At 36.4% G+C, this 20000-nt stretch overlaps 2 protein-coding genes across 2 annotated transcripts in view; one reads left to right on the forward strand and one right to left on the reverse strand.

The window, feature by feature from the left end:
* Positions 1-461: 461 nt before the first annotated feature.
* LOC144969651 (uncharacterized) lies at positions 462-14503 on the forward strand. Its single transcript, XM_078908792.1, has 5 exons — positions 462-839; positions 10736-10797; positions 11935-12091; positions 12720-12759; positions 13858-14503. The coding sequence occupies exons 1-5, from the start codon at positions 779-781 to the stop codon at positions 13931-13933; spliced, it is 396 nt and encodes a 131-aa protein (XP_078764918.1). The 5' UTR covers positions 462-778; the 3' UTR covers positions 13934-14503.
* Positions 14504-16757: 2254 nt separating this feature from the next.
* LOC144969652 (uncharacterized) overlaps positions 16758-20000 on the reverse strand; it is a 3847-nt gene continuing 604 nt past the window's right edge. Inside the window, exon 2 of the mRNA XM_078908794.1 lies at positions 16758-19152. Within this exon, the coding sequence (XP_078764920.1) occupies positions 17365-18903 (1539 nt within the window). The 5' untranslated portion in view covers positions 18904-19152 and the 3' untranslated portion in view covers positions 16758-17364. The remainder of the gene's footprint in view (positions 19153-20000) is intronic.

Raw genomic sequence — 20000 nt, forward strand, 5'->3', positions numbered from 1 at the left:
AAAAAAAACAGCGCTTCACAGGCGCCATGTCTCTACATGTTAAGAATTGACACTGGTTTTGACCCCCCCCCCCCCTCCCCACTTTGCCATATTAAAGCTCACGGTATTGTTAAAATAAGAGCTCATCTTTTTCTTTGTTTGTTTGTTTTGTATTTTTTAAATTGTTTTTCGTTGGTGGAATTTTTTGTTTTTGTTTGTTTGTTTTGTTTTGTTCTGTTTTTTTTTTTGTTTTTTTTTTTGGTTGTTCCTTTGGGGGGGGGGGGGGGGGGTGTGAATGTTGGGTTCTTTTATTCTTCTTCTTTTGTTTTACAAGAATTATATATCCTATCACTGAACCCACACCGGTAGAAGACAACTAACTACGAACTTTTAGCCAATCGCCTTGGTTCTCTACAATGCAACACATCACACCCTGCCCCCTCACCCCCAACCCCCCCCCCCCCCCCCCCCCCTTCCCCGTCTCCACCCACGCATTCAATTTTTTTCCTTCAGGCAAGACCAATCAGTAATTGACCGCATTGTCCAGATCTTTGACACGGACTCCATTTTGTGACGTCACAAAAACCTTGCGACGCGATTGGTCGAATAAACTGACAAAATTATAATAAGTCGATTAATAAAAATGATCATTTTCGCGTAAGTTGACGAAGAAGCTGATTTGTTAAAATCAGATTCATTCAGAGTTTTTGGAATGAGCAGATAATCATTTGATCAGTATTGTCGTTAGAGCAGGACCATACGGATTTTTCTACTATTTATCAATAGAATCTATAGAAAAATGGCGAGAGTTCTTGAGAGAGTAGAATCTATTTCTATTATGTACGATGACGACGATTCTGGTAAGTTTTGACAAATACTTTTAAATTATATTAGTGTTCTCTGAAATATAATTTTCAAATACAAACTATAGGAATAATGTAAACGTCTTTTTTTTTTCATTATTGGAACTGTGTCTTTATGTTGTGTTGTGAAGTGGAGGCTTTTAAAAAATAATTATAATGATGATGATGATGATGATAATAATAATAATAAGAAAGAAGAAGAAGAAGAATAATAATAATAATAATAATAATAATAATATAATAATAATAATAATAATAATAATAATAATAATAATAATAATAATAATAATAATAATAATAATAATAATAATAATAATAATGAATTGACATAGCGCCTAGTTCTGATTAAGAATTGCTCACTGGCGCTGTATCATAAACACATGTTTTGTTTTGGTGGGGGTAGGGTGTTCTTTATTAATTGTTTTGTTTTGGTCTCCCTAGCAAAAATGGCTCAATTTGGCTAAGGATGTTGACTTCCTGGCGTAAATTTGGACGTTTATGGTACTGTTTCTTTATGTTGAGGAGGAGAGTTTAGTTTGTTTTGGGTTTTTTTTTTCTATTTATTTATTACTTGTTTGGTTATTTTTGCTGCTGTTCTTGATTTATCTTTTTTTTTTTTTTTAATTTTAGGCCTTGTGATAATGTTATTATTATGCCCCCTATCCAAAGAAAAAGTCAGAAGAGAGATTGTAGGTTATCGGCCATCCAACACAAAAATTAATTTAGTTTTCTTTTTCTTTTTCTTATTTTTTACAAACATTTTACTTTTCTTGCGGTCTTCCAAAGTAAAGTCGTGTTTTCTAGAACTGTATCTTTATGTTGTGGAGTGGAATTGTTTCGTTTTGTTCTTTTTTTTTTTTTTTTTTTTGGTTGTTGGTTTTTGAGGCCATATAATTTTAGATTGAATACCAACCTCCCTCCCCCCCCCCTCCCCCAAACACCAAAAAATTAAAATAGAAGAGAGATTGTAAGTTATCAGCCGTCCAACACAAAAGTTATTTTTGTTTCTTTTTTTTTTTTTGTTTGTTTTGTTTTTGCTCTTTTTGGGTTTTTTTATCTTCAATTTTATCTTAGTTTCAATAATTCGTTTAATTTTCTGGGGGAGGGGAAGGGGCAGGGTAATATTATTACAAAGCTTTAAAACAAAAACAAAACAAACAAAAACCTAGAACAGCAACAAAACAAAACAAGTAATAAATAAAAAGATGAAAAGAAACTTGCATCTTCAACATGAAGAAACAGTTCCATAAACGAAAATACGGTTTTACGCATGAAAGCCAAAATCCTGGTCTCCCTACTGGCCTCTACCATATTTGTTATGGTTGAAAATGTAAGCCACCTTTTCACAGAGTGTATTACATATTTTCAAAGGTGACCACCATCTGTTGAAACGGAATTTATATTCAAAATATGAGACAATAATTAATTGTTTGTGTGTGTGTGTGTGTGTGTGTGTTTGTGTGTGTGTGTGTGTGTGTGTGTGTGATTATCAGATAAACCCAATATGTTTTGGATCTCTGTGGAACATCATACCTTTCAGTTTTTATGAGCGAGTATCTGTGTGATGTTATACCTTAGTCTAAGTATTAAATGTGGGCTTATATAATCGTTTGGAGAATTGTACAAAATGTTTCATATTATTCATCTTAATCTTAGATTTAATAACTATTAAATCTAAGAATAAGATGAATAATATGAAACATTTAACATACATCATGACGTAACTGGTAAATTTATGTATTGAATTCTTTTTAGATAATTTGTCCCCCAACTGACCCTCATTCGTGACTCATGGACTCAAAACGGTATAATGTCAGGACGATCAACACGAAAAAAGAATTTATAACCAGAAATATCAGACTTGGGTTGAGTTCGTGTGTTTCATTGAGGAGAATGACTTTAGTATTTTACAGTGCTAGAACCCAAGATTTCATGTTTTTGATCAGTTAAACATTATTGTTACTTTTTAGCGTCCTGTTCATCTCGACATAATGCCGTTTTTAGACGATGGGTCACATTTAATCTGCCTTCGTCCTACTCTTAATGATTTTCTCGCTCTTAAACCAACATGCGTTGCATAATCAGTCTGTTTTTGGTCAGTAATGCGTCCAAAATGTGTTGTTTCTAGACAATAGTATTATTAGTAGCTTTGTCAATATACAAGTAGCTCGAGGCTGTAACTTACTACACCTAGGATCGTCTTGGGCTAAACCAATTGTTTGCTTCTGTAAACAGGTGGCCTATCTACTTACAATTGGAAAATTGACACGTTGGAAAATTTAAGTAGTCGATGAAAGAAATAGTCAATAGTAGGTAGATAATTTAATGAACATTGAACAAAGAGAGACGAAGGGATGGCTGCTGTAAATTATCATGTATAATTTTTACCGTCTGAAATAATGGCTTTAAATGCGCCTCAGAACAGCATTATGTCGGGGATGATCAGATACTAGAAATTGATTTTTAAGTTGTTGTTGTTTTGTGTTTTTTTGTTGTTTTTTTTTTTTTTTTTGGGGGGGGGGGGGGTGGAGGGATTATTTTATTATTTGTATTTTTTAAATATAAAATTTGGGTTAATTTTGAATGCCTTATTGAGGACAATGGATATAGTCTCTCTTTTGCAGCATAGACCGCATAATATGTCTTGTGGTATAACACTCGCCTCGGACAGGAAGGTCCATGGTTCGAGTCTCGCTCCGATCGGCGAATAGTTCAATTCTTGGCAAAGGCTCTTTACTCCCGTTCTCTAACCTTTCTCGGGTGTAAAATGAGTGCCTGGTCGCTTACGTTATTGTTCGAAAAATAATGAACTGTCAACTAACAGGCGTCATGTCTTGTTTAACGTACCAATTATCATTCCTTTTGGTCAGGGATCCCTTGTATAGAGCATTGAGAATGTTTAGTGAATATTACGCTATATACATTCTCAAATATTTATGTGTTTCTTACGTTTTTACCTTTAATATCATTTATTGTTAGCACGTCTAGCTAATAACGCAATGTGTTTTGACTCATTGTTGTAATGAAAATATTCTCAAAGCGGAGTGAACTTATTTGCAGGTCTGATAAACGAACGCTAGTTATGGGCTTGTTTTAATTTTTTTTGTAATGGACAATATTTTTTCCTTTTTTTTTTTTTTTTTTTTTTTTTTTTTTTTTTTGAGATTATTCTCATAACAACAATGAGCATAATATAATCATTTGGATTAGCAAATAAGATACGTCGTACTCAAATCAACGCAAAATATTACAAAAATGTTAACATTAAATAGTCCTAAATTGCGATCGGTTATCAGACCTGCGTATGTGTGCACTTCGTTTTTTTGTGTGTTTTTTTTTTTGGCATGTGCAGACCTGTCTACACTTGAATATTTAATAATTCGTAATTTTTAGGAGATAAAAATTGTAGTCACTGTAGATAGAACGAAGATGACCTCACTCAAGCCTTTGTTATTGATTTTCTTTTTTTTTTTTTTGCCATCCGCATTTCTGAGTAATTATTATTAAACAGACTATAAACGTTCAAGGTGACACATAGCTTTGTGTGTTGGTCCGTTATACTTCCGGATGGCAATGTTGTGAGCTTTTTAGCCAAGCGCATTCTATCTATAGATAGAACGAAGATGATGTCACTCAAGCATTTGTTATTGTTTTTTTTTTTTTTTTTGCCATCCGCGTTTATGAGCAATTATTACTAAACAGACTATAAACGTTCAAGGCGACACATAGTTTTGTGTGTTGGTCCTTTTTACGTCCGGATGGTAATGTTGTGAACTTCTTAGCCAAGCGCATACTATCTATAGATAGTGTGAACTTGGCTACAGAGCTAGTCACAACATTGCCATCGGGAAGTATAACGGACCAACACATAAAACTATGTGTAATGTTAAACGCATGGTCTGGTTAATACAGTTTAGTAAGAATTACTCATAAACGAAACGCGGATAGCAAAAAAACAATAACAAAGACCCGAGTAACGTCAATTTCAATAGATAGTATGCAGATGACGTCACTCAGGCCTTTGTTATTGTTTTTGCCATCCGCGTTTGTGAGTTGTTCTCACTAAACTGTATTAACAAGACTATAAAAGTTCATGGTTACACAGAGTTTGTGTGTTGGTCCGTTATACTTCCAGATGGCAATGTTGTGAACTCCTTGGCCAAGCGCATTCTATCTATAGTTCACTTTGGAATAATCAAATAACATTTCAAAATCTTTAAAATTATTATGCGGCTATGTGGTTTTGTGGTATGACACTCGCTTTCGGATCGGAAGGTCCTGGGCCGAGCGATAGTTGAGTCCTTGGAAAAGACTCTTTACTCACATTCTCTCAACATACTCGGGTGTAAAATAAATACACTGGGTGGGGATCCTGACCTCCCATAGCGGGCAGGGAGGTACATACTGTGTCTTCTATCCCCTTATATCTGTTATCCAACATGCTTTCTGTCTTTGTCTCGGAATGAGATTACTTGGTTTTGTCCTGGCACTAGCCGGAATCCTAGCTGGGAGGGAAACAGTCAAATGCAGTTGTTGTTTTGGGAGATGATATTTTTTTCCTTGTAAATCATCTCTCTGTTATGTATTATTATTTTTATTTTGAATGTATAATGTAAGCATTTGAGTGTGTTCTTCTTTGTTTGATTTTGTGCTTGTGTCTGGATGAGACTTGTAGGTGATTTCAAACTAAGTACATTGATGGTATGCTTTTGGAATCTACATCTGATCCCTATTTGTTGTCAATTCCCCTTTGTCTTACTTTTTCGTGGGTGCTTTAATTGTAATTCTAGAACTTTTTACTATCCCATTTTCTTCCTTTTTACTGGCGCTGATATAACCTAAATGTGTTGCAAGCGCCGTAAAACCCTTAAAAACAAAACAAGAAAATAAATACATGGCCGTTAACAGCGTTGTCTCTGTCGGAAAAAATTGTATTATCGCCTGACAGGCGCCATGTCTCGTTCTTTATGTTACGTGTTGGTGTTGGTCAGGGATCCTTTGTAAAGCGCGTTGAGCCCGTTTAGAGGATATTGCGCAATATAAAATCTCAATTAGAAAATGATGTGGTCGGGTACCATTTTCAGTAAGTTTAAATGACTTAGAGATGGTCATGGATGTCTGAAACTGGATGGATCCAATTGATACGGTCTTAGCTTCGTACCCGAGAGGTATCGAGTTCGATCACCCGCCACTGCGGCGCGTGGCTTTGAGCAAGTAACCTCGCCTTAGCGCAATTTTCGGCGCTGCACTGCGGCTGACGCCTAGGTCATCCCAGTCTTACTTTGGAATAGACCCTAGAGACAAATTTCCCCTATGGGATGAATAAAGGGATTTTTTAAAAAAATTAAAATTTCGTGATCATACGAATTTTTCGTAACAGTAGTCAGCTATGCATCTGGTTGACCGCGACATAATACCGTTTTAAGGCGAAAGGTCACAAATTAGTAACCGGAATAATACTTTATAACTCTGAATCGTAATTATTGCTTCAGAATCTTTAGGCCCATGGAGCCGGAGTTTATCCCGGTTTCTATAGCGTGAAACGGACAATAGCAATTGATTGCTATCCTTTTGATAGGATTCCAGTCTATCTCAAATTACACTGTGCTTTCCGCCAGCTCTAACAGACCCAGATAACGAATTTCTAGGACAGAGGGGTCAGGAGAGAAAAAACCTCGACTGCACCAAGGATCGATCTCGATCGTATTCCGTGTGGAGTGAGTGCTCTACCAATTTAATAGGGACCCCCAATTGGATTCAGTAGTCTGATGTTACGCCACCCGGCAGCGGCGGCCATCTTGGTTCTAAACAAAGAACATCATTACTTTTTATTCTTCAAGCTGGCTAGAACCTTTCATATGTCTTGTGATCAGAATGTACAAAAGTCAAAACAAGATCATATTTATAATGTTTTCCTCCTCTGGATACACTTTTATGCTCGTCGGAGAAATATTCCATAAGGGCGTCCGCCATTGTTCCGATAGTTTAGAGCCAGTGTTACTTAAGTTACCATGCGTCATTAGGAAGGAAGTGACGATACGACTGTTGAATCCTATTTTGAATAGTATTCTTGTGCTATGTATTAATATATTCTTTCTTTAATGCATTTATTTACAAAATTACGATGAATGTTATTGGAAATCGATTTTCTCTCCGCTAATTCATAACTTATGTTTTAAACTTAAATGTTGATATTCATGTTCAAAAAAAAAATTAAACGAGGAATATGTTTGTGGATAAGGTATGGAATAGAAACGAGGGGAGGGGGTATTACCCCGGATCGCAATTTTTTTTTTTAGGTGTACATATTTTCAGGTCTGATAACCGGGCGCAGTTAAGGGTTTAATTTAACATTGTAATCAAAACTATTTGGCGTTGGTTCGATGTGTACCTATTTGCAGTTCTCATAATGGAGCACAATTATGGGCTTGATTTCATATTGTTCTAATGGACAATATTTTGCGATGCTTTGTGAGTATATATTTTACAAGAATGAGTTCGTCGAGGTGATTTCAATGGGGTTTTTAATAAAAAAAAATAATTCTAATCAATAATAGAAGTCCTGCGTTATGTAATGTGTGGACCACTTTCTCAAAACGGTGTAATGTCGAGGTGATTTCAATGTTGTTGTTTTTTTTATAATAATTCTAATAGGAGTCCTGGGTTAAGTAATATGTGAACCACCTTCTCTATACCGTATAATATCGTGGTGATCCCAATGCTAAAAAGTACATTTCTAATTAACAAGATGAGACAAGGGGTAAGTTTATTGACGCATTGCGATTATCTAAAAAGCTCATAACATCCGCCAATCGGGTATAACGGACCAAAACACAAAACTATGTGTAACCATGAACGCTTATAGATAGTATGCGCTTGGCTAAGAAGCTCATAACATTGCCATCCGGAAGTATAACGGACCAACACACAAAACTATGTGTATTCATGAACGTTTATAGTCAGGTTAATACAGTTTAGTGAGCATTACTCATAAACGAGGATGGCAAAAAACAATAACAAAGACGTCAACTAAGAACTATCTATAGTCTGATTGATAGCATTTAGTGAGAACTACTCAAATAAAAAGGTGGTTAAAAATAATAACAAAGAGCTGGGTGACGTCAACTTGGTTCTATCTATATAATTTTGTATTGAGCAGAAATATCTTTTAACGATGACAAAATCTAAATTTCCATTTTCTGTTTATTTCAGATTATGTTTAAAGTAGTCATTCATAGCCATCAGGCCCATTGAGCCGGAGTTTAAACTGAGAATAGAAATTTCTTGCTACCTTTGGATAAGATGCTAGTGTATCGCAAAGTATTTTCCGCCAGATCAAACTGACTCAGCTACCCAATCACAACCTCGAGTACTTCAGGAATCGATCTCGGTCCCTTTGTGACGCGAGTGCTGTAGCAACCGAACTATCGGGACCCCTTATTTTAGATAAACAAAAACATTTGCCATCCACCATCTCCAGACTTAATCCCGTTATGAGGCGATTGGTCACAAACATGACTTGTCGAACTTTATTATATGCCATCATAACCAAAGATAAATCTGAATTAAAGAATAATTCAGGTTTAGTGCGACTATGTGGTCTAGTGGTATGGCACTCGACTTCGGATCGGAAGGTCCTGGATTCGAGTCCCGCTTTGAGCGGCGCTTGGTTGAGTCCTTGGAAAAAGCTCGTAATTTGCATTCTCTCACCGTACTCAAGTGTAAAATGAATACCTAGCCGTTAATAGCATTGTCTCTGTCCAAAAAAAAATTATGCTATCCTCTGACTAACGTCATGTCTCTTCCTAAATGTTAAGTCTTGCAGTTGGCTAGGGACCCCTTGTAAAGCACTTTGAGCTTGTTTAGTGGATGTTGATCTATAAAAGCTCAAGGTTAGTTATTGGAAGCAACGGTATCGACAAACCGTTTATATCATGGAATAAACGCCTCCGGTTTCTATAGAGTGAAACTGACAACAGGAATTTCTTGCTACCCTGTGGTTAGGACTCTAAGTTATCGCAAATCTATTTCGGATTGATCTAACAGACAAACTACCCAACCACTCTATGGTGGATAAGGGGGTCAGAATAAATGTTTCGACTTTATCCGGGATCGATCTCGATCGTTTTGCGTGTGAATTGAGTGCTCTTCCAACTGAGCTATCGGGACCCCCAATGCCAAGTTGTGAGCTAAAAAAAAGTCCAAGGACATTTGATGAGCTGAACTTTTTTGAAAAGTGAAATTAAACAGCGCATTTTTTTTTATCATTCTCGCGCGCGCGCTGAATGTGAGTGTGTGTGTGTGTGTGTGTGTGTGTGTGTGTGTGTGTGTGTGTGTTCTGTGTATATTTTTATATAATATTTGTGAGAGGATAAAGCCTCGAAGAGGCAAGGAGCTGCCATAATAGCGTTCTGTCGTAGTCTGTAAAAAGCACTTTAAAACTTTTTGGCCAGAAAACTCGTCCTTCAAATATCAATCGATAGATTTTAATCACTCAATTCAATGCCTTGATGATGACACAAACACGATCGTTGTCTTAATGTTAAATCGCCGGAGTGTGTACTTTTTATGAACACAAATTGAGCATTTATATAGCGCAATATCCACTTAACGTGCTCAATGCGCTTTACAAGGGTTCCCTGGTCAACAGCAACATTTAACATGTAGGACGAGACATGACGCCTGTTAGGCGATATTACAATTTTTTGGACAAAGACAACGCTGTTAACGGCCCGGTACTCATTTTACACCTGAGTACGGTGAGAGAATGCGAGTAAAGAGTCTTTTCCAAGGACTCAACTATGCGCCGAGCGAGGCTCGAACCCAGGACCTTCCGATCCGAAAGCGAGTGTCATACCACTAGACCACATAGCCGCACAAATCACGATCATTGTAATATTTTGAAATGATGATCGGTTTAGGTCATGCTAGTGTACTGTTAATTAAGTATCTTCGTCTTCTTCTTCTTCGTTCCCGTCACGTCACATGGTCAGTCCGGTCTGGTGAATGAAGCCCACAGTGGTCCTGAGGTCGTCCTCACTGCCGTACAGCTTCTTTGAGTATGGGGTTGGGTCAGGCCAGATGTTCCTTCTCAACTGGTTGTACCTTGGACATTCCATTAAGTATCTAAAAGCTGGAATTGATAACTAACAGTTTGATGTTTTTGTTTGTTTTGTTTTGTTTCGTTATGTTGTTGTTTTTTTTTTATATAGCGCAAATAGGTAAAAATCCCTCATCTGTGGGTTTGTTTTGGTTTAAGTCAAATGGGGAAAACTATGCTTGTTTGGTCGTGGGTTTTAATATGGAGTAAACATGCAAAAACATCAGTGCCATATACATAACAGACAATTCAAGAGAGAAAAATCTATGAATTATGAGACGGACTGCAAAATGTATGCTATGACTCACAACATCCACCAGCTGGATGTAACGTACCAACGCACAAAACTATGTGTAACCTTGACCGTTTACAGTCTTGATTAATGTAATTTAGTGAGAGCTAATCATCAAATTGCTGTCTAAAAAACAAATAGCAGAGTGAAGTCAATTGGATTCACTAGCCTGATGTCATGTCTCCCAGCAACGGCGAGCAGCCTGGTTCTAAACAAAAATAAAAATGGTACTTTTTATCCTTCATGCTGGCTAGAACTTTTCATTTGTCATGTGACCAGAATGTATAAAAGTCAAAACATGATCATATTTATAATGTTTTTTCTCATCTGGATACACTTTTATGCTCGTCGGAGAAATATTTCACAAGGGCGCCCGCCATTGTTCCGATAGTTTAGAGCCAGTTACTAAGTTACCATGCCTCATTACGAAGGAAGTGACGTCACGACTGTTGAAGCCTATTCCGTTATTTCTAAAATCTTTTTCTTATTTTCCCCTTCCAGAAATTCTCCTCGCATTGAATAAAGAGAATATTTTCATAATCCAAGCACTTTTATCAACAATCGTAAGTATTGAAGCTATGTGTTTCAGTAAACTAATCATGATGAAAAGTACCAACACACAAAACTGTGTCACTTTAAACGTTTTTGTGGTTTTTGATTATGAGAATTTAGTGGGAAATTGAAGATCCCTGTAAAAGTCTCCCAGGTCTACAGGATCAACCAAGAAAATACTGGTAGCTGCAATAGATACTGTCAAAACATTACAAGAACAGCTGCCAACATGACAAATGGGGCTCCAAGAATCATCAACATGCCAAAGTGCAACCAAGCATCACAAGATGCAAACCACCTCGTACTAGATTGCCCAGAGACAAAACTGAAGGGGGATTTGAAATCATCAACAAATGTGATGATGACTTCCGAACCGGGATTGATACCTTGAACATAGAAGTGTAGCCGAACGATACTACTACTACTAGTGGGAAATAATCGCACAACTAGCGGTCTAAAGAATACTCGTAGTTTCATGCTAAATTCTCCCAATGATGACTATAGATACACGTTTAGAGAAGAAGAAGAAGAAGAAGAAGAAGAAGAAGAAGAAGAAGAAGAAGAAGATGATGATGATGATGATGATGATGATGATGAAGAAGAAGAAGAAGAGGAAGAAATTTGGTAGGTCCTCTCCGTAGAAGAAAAATTTTGGAATTTCTCTATCGGCGATCTGGAATTTAATAATGTATTTATGTTTTTGTTTTTTAATTTTGGCTGAAGAAGGGTTTGAATCCGAAACGCTCTGTGTTTGGTTTTTTTTTTTCAAGCTGTTATATTCGTTATTTGTTTATAATATTTGTTACAGTCCACAGCTTCTAGTAGCTTAATATTATTTTCAATTTATGGAGAGAGTTGCTTGCTGTTCTGTATTCAAACTCGATGAACCGGGATTCAGGCCCCACTACTGTTAGCATCATGTTTTTAGTCTTAATCAAGGAACTTATCCGCCCCTCCCCCCCCCCCAATTAATCATTATCGGCGTTTCACTGCGGCGGACGCCTATATTATCTCGATCTATTTTCGTGCAGACCCTGAATATATATATAAATCCTTGACAGATGAAAAAAAGTTGATAATTTTTTTTTTTTTTTAATTTAATGTTTTTAATTGGTGATCAACTGGTATCCTTTTTCATCTGATTTCAGCGTCCAGTAAATGATCCCCGATTTTTGTGTCAACCACGCGATATAAGAGCCAGAGCTGTGGTCGGCGATTGGCTGGCCACCCTGGAAGGCGTGGAGATGGACCCAGTTGAAATGATTGATTACCGTGGCCCGGAGAATACGGAGGATGAAGAATCGGGTGGGTGTGATTTGACATCATTTTACTACCAGTAACAGCAGCTACATCATCCTCATCATCATCATCATCATCATCATCATCATCATCATCATCATCATCATCATCATCATCATCATCACCATCTTCATCATCATCATCATCATCAGCAGCAGCAGCAGCAGCAGCAAGAGTATCAGCATTATTAAAAGTAATACTAGTAGTAATCTATCTATCCATGTATCCGTCTATCAATATATCTGTCTGTCTGTCTATCTGTCTATCCATCCATCTATCTATCTGTTTGTCTGTCTATCCATCTATCTATCTGTTTATTTATCTGTCTATATATTTATCTATATGTCTGTCTATCTATCTACCTACCTATTGCAGTGTCAACAAACATTCACCTCCTTTTTCTAATATTAGATATCTTTCTTTATTATTCCCATCATTGCAGATTCTACAGATAGCACCTCTCTATCTGTTGGTCTGTCTATCCATATATCTGCATATTTATCTGTCTATCTATATATCCATATGTCTGTCTATCTATCTATCTAGCAATCTATTGTATATATTATACCAGTATCAACAAACAGTCACCTCCTATTCCTAATATCAGATCTCTTTATTATTCCCACCATTGCAGATTCTACAGATAGCAATGCAGCATACGAAGCAGAAATGCGGTAAGTGCTCTCTTATTGATCAATTCACTGTCATATCCTGAATGACACTTGGCCAGAAAACCTGTCCTTCAATTATCGGTCGATTTAAACGACCCTCATCGTGGCAAAAACTCTCAAAGATGGAACCTTGCGGCCAAATGTTTAAATACGTGTCTTTCAAGAGTACGGAAGTTAACTAGTTTAATACCAAATCTGTAGCTACTCTTATTGTAGCTGTTTCTTTTCGAGTTGTTTTTTTATAAATTATTGTCTCTGGTCTTGTTATAAATAAATGAGACACTGCTTCTTCATAGTCTGCAGTGCCTCACAGAGGATCAAACTGCAATTTCCAATTTAATAAAGTCAAAGAGGCTCAGATTGTGATCATTCTTGGTATTTGTTTCCACGTTTCTAAAATTTGATTTATTTAATATCTCTTATCTTTTCTTTTTCCCATTTTCCGACTTTGTTATTGCCTGTACTTTAGTTGCTTTAGATTTTATTCCTATTGTTGTTGTTTCTGTTGTTGGTTTGTTGTTGTTGTTGATGATGATGATGATGATGATGATGATGATGATGATGATGATGATAATGATAATAGTGGTGATGGTGGTGGTGGTGTTATCTCTCCAAGAGATCACTATTGAAGCCAAAGTCGCAGCACTATTATTATTATATTTTGTTATATTATATGTAGTACAAATTCGATTACCAATCGTGAAAAGTGATTTTATATTTTATTTATTTTTTAAATATTTATTTTTGCTATGATTTTTTAAATTCTATTTTTTTCTGCTTCGTCAAGCACTGTATCCTACACACCTTTTTAATTTGTCACCAACCTTCTTAAAATTGCATTTATTTGGTTTAAAAAGATATTAAAAAATGGTTTGAATTTAGAAGAACCGAAAGGTAAAATTTAGGTTTTTGTTACTTAAAAAAGCTAAAAATCCACTGTCCTCAATAAACTACATATATCAATTGTGTGTGTGTGTGTGTGTGTGTGTGTGTGTATGTGTGTGTGTGTGAATTTTAAATTCTTGAAACAAGGTATGCATTATGTACAACATGGTTTTTGCACTATGGTTATCTTATCATATCTTTTATCTTATCTTCCAGTCTTCAAGAGAAAAAGCACGAATTCGACAAGGCTTACCCACCAAGGAGGCACAGAAGAAGTAAAACCATTGGTTGACAATTGGACCACGTGACATCGACGATTCTTACAACAACGACAAAAAACATGATATTGTGATTATGATGGTGATGATGATGATGGTGATGATGATGATGATGATGATGATGATGATGATGATGATGATGATGATGATGAAGTTTTGTGTGAGTTGGTGTGCGTGAAACAGATTGGAATAGAATGTGTCTGTGTACTTGTGTGAAATACACATAGTGAGAAGGCATTTGGAGAGAAAGAGAGAGAGAGAGAGAGAGAGAGAGAGAGTGAGAGAGAGAGAGGAGCGGAATGGTGAAGAGATTGGAACATTTTTGATGGCACTGCAAGTTCAACAAAAAACGATCAAAAGGAATAGAAATTATACGAGAGATAGACATGACACTAGAGAGAGAGATTGATAGATAAATAGATAGATAGATAGATAGAGAGAGAGAGAGAGAGAGAGAGAGAGAGAGAGAGAGAGAGAGAGAGAGAGAGAGAGAGAGGTCATGATACTTGACTTGACATTTCTTGCCATTTGATACGAATCTGCAATTATTTTTTAATTCCTGGAATAAACATGCTTTATCGTAATTTTCAATATTCATTTTCTTTCTTTCTTTTTTTTTTTTTCATTACAATAGAGTACCTGGCAAAAAAAAATATGAATCCGAGGAGAGGTTACATCATCTTTATTTGTTCGGGTAGCGCTATAGATGTGCAGTTTAATGGTCTTGTGGTCTGACACCCGTAGATGAAAATAGAGTTTTAGTTAAGTACTCCGATTCTCCCAAGCACTCAGGTGTAAAATGAGTATCTGGTCCGCGTTGTCTCTGTCAGAATCAAAAAAAAAAAAAGGAAAAATGTAGCAGCAGCAATTCAGGTGTGTCATGTTTCGTCCTAATATCTGGATGGGGTTCCTGACCTCCCATAGCGGGTGGGGAGGTACATACTGTGTCTTCTATCCCCATATATCTGTTATCCAACTTTCTGTGTTTGTCTTGGAATGAGATTTCTTGGTGATGTCCTGATCCTGGCCGGATACCCTGGCTGGGAGGCAAACAGTCAAATGTGTTAGTTTTGGGAGATGATATTTTTTTTCCTTGTAAATCATCTCTCTGTTATGCACTGTATTATTTTTCCTTTTACATATTATTTGTAAACAATTGAGTGTGTTCCTCTTGGCCGGGACCTGTGCCTGTGTCTGGATGAGATATTTAGTGATCTCAAACTAAATACACTGATTGTGTGCTCTTGGAATCTACATCTCTCCCCTACTTGAACCCTTTTCCCTTTGTCATGCTTATTCTTGGGTGCTTTAATTGTAATTCTAGAACTTTTTACTAGACCATTTTCTTCCTTTTTACTGGGGATGATATGACCTGAATGTGTTGCAAGTGCGGTAAACCCTTAAAAACAAAAACAAAACAGTCCTAACATGTTGCTGTTTGATTGGTACCCCTTGAAAAACTACTTTTTAAAATAAATCATTTATTGGATATATTGCGGTATATAAAAATTGTAACTCAAGCGTTTTAGATACGTCATATTTTTCTTTTAATCGTCTTTGATGTGGATAATGTGTAAGAGTTAAGATAAGTGAAGCTGCGTGAAGAACATCACTGCGCACATTGGCCGCTGAAATGAATTAGATTTTTGACCAATCAAAACGCCGTATTTGTGACACACCCTCGAGCCCGCTCGGACACATTCTAACCTATTTTTTTTTCCACAGTTAAAGCACTTTTCTAGAGGGCACCGTGGCTCAGCGGTACGGTGTTTGCTTCGTACCAGAAAGGTACAGAGTTCGATCACCTTCCTCTGTGCTGTGTGGCCTTGAGCAAGTCACCTCGCCCTAGCTCAATTTGCGGCACTGCACTTAGGCTGACTCCGTGGTTATTCCAATCTGCCCTTGGAATAGACCCTATAGACAAATTTCCCCTTTGGGATGAATAAAGGGAATGTTATTATATTTATTTATTTACAATATCCCGTTCCTCAAGTGGTCACAAACCAACAGAAACTCAAATATGTTGGGCAAGATTTGACTCCTATTACAATCTTTCGCGACAGAGACAATGCTGTCAATGACAAGATATTCATTTTACACATAAGTATGGTGATAGAATACTATGGGTAAAGAGCCTTCTCCAAGGACTCAACTCTGCATACGGCCGCAAAGTCGTACTTAGATATTAGTTCGATGGAGATGAGCAAAATATCACTGTAATAATTTGTCAAATGTGGACGATTTAAAAAAAAATCTGAAACGTATATTGCTAGTTGTTCTTTATTTTAATTTGAATCCTCCCATTTCCTGTCCGCCATCGCTTTCCTCGAGTGGAGAATGAGATCTACTCTCTCGTCTGTTCGTATTTTACTTGAAGTTTTAATCGTTTTTGTTCTTGGTTGAGGAGTGGTTTTGAGTCCAAACGTCCCATGTCAAGAATTTTGTATTTTCTTTTCTTTCTTTTGTTTTGTTGTTGTTGTTGAGAATGTTATATTCATTTCTTCTAGCAGCCTAGTTCTATATTCACTTCCACGTTTACCTCGTACGTTTGATCCATAATTCAGGGAACCGTGCATTGTTTCACAATATTTCACTAGGCGTTAAGTAAAGATTACTGTCAGCAACAAAAAGCAACAAATTCATTCATGTTATAAACTCATTCATTCCAGTGTAAACCAGACAAAATCAATAGTTCAAACAGCCATATCAATATCGGGCCAATATAATTAGCAATTAAGAGAAAATCTATTGATTAAGCCCCTTTCTGTTATTTACACACACACACAAAAAAAAAAAAGACATAAGGACCATGTAAATTCATAACAAAGATAACGAACGTCTTATTTATCATAAGGAGAAATAAAGTAAGATCGACCATATTTTATTCCAGTTCTGTCGATTTCCAGATTAATTATGATAAAAATAGTCTAGTCGGTCCTGATAATCAATTAAATTTCCTGCTTGACAAAAATGCAACTGAAATCTAACATACAGAAATAAAACATTCTTAAAATAATTATCATCTGTATATTTTGTTTTCATTATACGTTTATTTATAAACTCAAGCAAAAAGTTGTAAGTAAATGTTGTTTTGGAGTGATCTATCTTCTTAATGTAATAAGATTAAATCACTGAATACAGTTTGTAAGATTTGAAAAAGAACAGCATCCAGAAAATAAGTAGATATTTTCCAAAGAGAAAAACTACATGAAACGACTGTTTGCTATAATATGGTAGCAGCTACAGATGGTTTATACGGCAATTCAATTGATGTCAAATACTTTGGCAAATACAGGTCCATCTTTTTGTTATGTCCTCTTTCTCTCTTTCCGCCTTCTAGAATCTTCGCCCTGCAATATTCAATTGATGTTCGTCTTTCCCCAAACTCAACACCGAATACAAAAATGAATCAATACATTCATATGGCCTTGGTTTTTAGTCCACTTTATGAATTATTAGCCCCATCTGAATACAACCATGGCTGTTTATCAGGTTTAACTCGCAAGTATCTACACGACATCAGAATGTCCTCAATAACTTCCGGTCCTATAGATTCTAGACTATTCATCCTCGGCACATACCCCAATTCTAGCAATTCATCTTTTTTCTGAATTCTCTCTTTACGCTCTTTTTTCTTGCCGGCAACAGTCCTAGCTGGAGAGATACTTTGTGATGCACGCGGAAGTGGTGACGAATGCGGCCGTAGTAGTTTGCGTCCATTTGACGGCGCAGTGAACCTGTCGTAAAAGGTTGTACTTTTGCCCTTTTCATGACGTCGGTTGTACAATCGACGCTCCATGGCGTAAACGCCATCTGCAACTACAGCGTTTTGAATGTGAGAATTTCTGAGCAAGTCTTTAAATATTATTCTATTATTATGGCACGAGTTAGTCTGGGAGTAGTGAACGTTTAATTGACGCAATCCACTCTTTGGAGTTTGCATACACTGAGTTGCTCGGGTAAAAGTACGACTGCGAGATCTGAGATAAACTTCCGATTTCTCAAGCTTTGCGTCGTATTTTCTGAAGCTTGCTATGCTTACTTGTCTCACCAACAATTTTGATTTCGTGTCAGTTTCCTTAGACTCAAAGGTCTTCTCTTGATCTTTATTTTGGAATTGAATGGCGTTAATTGTTTTCCTGGCTTGGTTGTGATTGTCCTGCTTGCTACATTCAATCGATTCACTTCCTTGATGGTTTTCAATAACTGCATTGCAAGTTGTGAGACCCGGGGCACTTTGTGTGGGTCGTAACTGATAATCAACATTTGTATCATTGTCTTGCTGGCTTGTCTCATCGTATTTAGTGTTTTTTGCCTCTCCATCATTAAATGACCAAGTTCCAGAATTGCTGGCATCTGATTTGATATCGTTTTGTCGTAATGACTCTTCATTCTCATTGTATTCTGTATGGGATGGAAATCCCTCATATACCGTATTCATTTCATTCTTTTGCTTTGAATGAAAATTAGCAGGCGTTTTCTTGCCTTTCAATTTATGGCAAACTAAATGAGATGCTGTTTGTTCCTCGTCATCGTACCACACCCTTCTAGGAGAGCACGGTTTCTTGATTGCACAAATACCCATGTCTTCATCTTTTTTCATAATAACAGAAGATTCTCCTTTTTTTCTTTCTTCTAGGGTGTTTTGGGAAGTTACATTACAATTAAAATGATGTTTGCCAGTGAATACTTCATCAAAACCATGCTTGGGGTTTAAATTAGCACAATTTGAAGATTGCTCAGAAATAGAATTTGCAAAATATTGTCTCTCACTTCCCGGAATTGAATAAGACCTTGAGCGAAATGTCTCCACAACCACATGATCCTTCAAATTGTTAATATCAACTTTGTTGGATGAATTGTATGAAGTATCAGTATCTATGGCATCGGTTTTGTTTGTGTTTTGACTTGCCGAAGCAACAATAGCACGAAACTCTGGCTGCTGACGAATTTCCTCAGCAGAAAATCTTCGACGATGAGACATGATGAGTCAAAGGTATGCTACACACTTAAGGTGTCACCAAGAGTGCGGCCTATATTATGATATTTGACACATTCCATAAATTTGAACACAGAATAAAGTTTCCTAGATGTCCGTGCAGATTTACTTCAAAAGTTGAACCCCATAGCATTTGTTAACCCATTGAAGCTCTTTGCTAGCTCATCTCCTCTGTTTGTTTATTAATGTGACGATTGAAAAACTCAGTCACTGTTGTATGCATTGGCAAACACTCTGAGGAAAATAAAAGAAATATGATTTAATATTGACCCGACTTAGTGTTGAGACTACTTATATAATCTGCATTGCTTATATACTCAATACGCCTAATCGTGTTTTAACTCACAACTACATATATTATGTATATTCTATTACATGCATATTATATTGATAAATGTTAAACTGATTTTAAAGAAATTAAAAACAAACACGTTTGTTGACAAAAATTAATTTACTATGCCTTTAATTTTATTTGTAGAAAATGCTTAGTTCATGCTATGTGGTCTTATGGTATGACGCTCGCTTTCGGATAGGAACGTCCTGGGTTCGAGCTTCGCTGGGCGCATAGTTGAGTCCTTGGAAAAGTCTCTTTACTCATATTCTCTGACCAGACTCAGGTTTAAAATGAGTATCTGGACGACGTTAACAGCGTTGTCAGTCGGAAAAAAGGGGGAAAAAGAATATCGCATAATAGGGGTCATGTCTCGTACTGCATGTTACGTGTTGCTTTGTAAAGCACTTTGAGCTCGTTGAGTGGATATTGCTCTATATAAAACCTCAAGTTTGTTTTTTCAAGCTTCATATGATACACATAGCAGTCCCTTCATATACATTCTAAAAGTGCTATTAGTAAAAAAAAAAAAACAAAAAAAAAACAACAAAAAAAACAACAACAAAAACAGACCACTAATATGTCATTTATTAATATTTCATTAAATTCAGAACACTTTCTAATGGCATTTTATTGGATATCAAGTACTAGGAATAAGAAATTATAAAAAGAAGACAAACTAAATCGAGTTTTAAATTGATTTCCGGAATAAAATGGTATCCATGAATAAACAATATTTAACTTTTTTTTT

Source organism: Berghia stephanieae, chromosome 3 (genome assembly GCF_034508935.2).
Source record: "Berghia stephanieae isolate SIO BIC M18660-M18661 chromosome 3, UCSD_Bste_1.3, whole genome shotgun sequence".
NCBI lineage: Eukaryota > Metazoa > Mollusca > Gastropoda > Nudibranchia > Aeolidiidae > Berghia > Berghia stephanieae.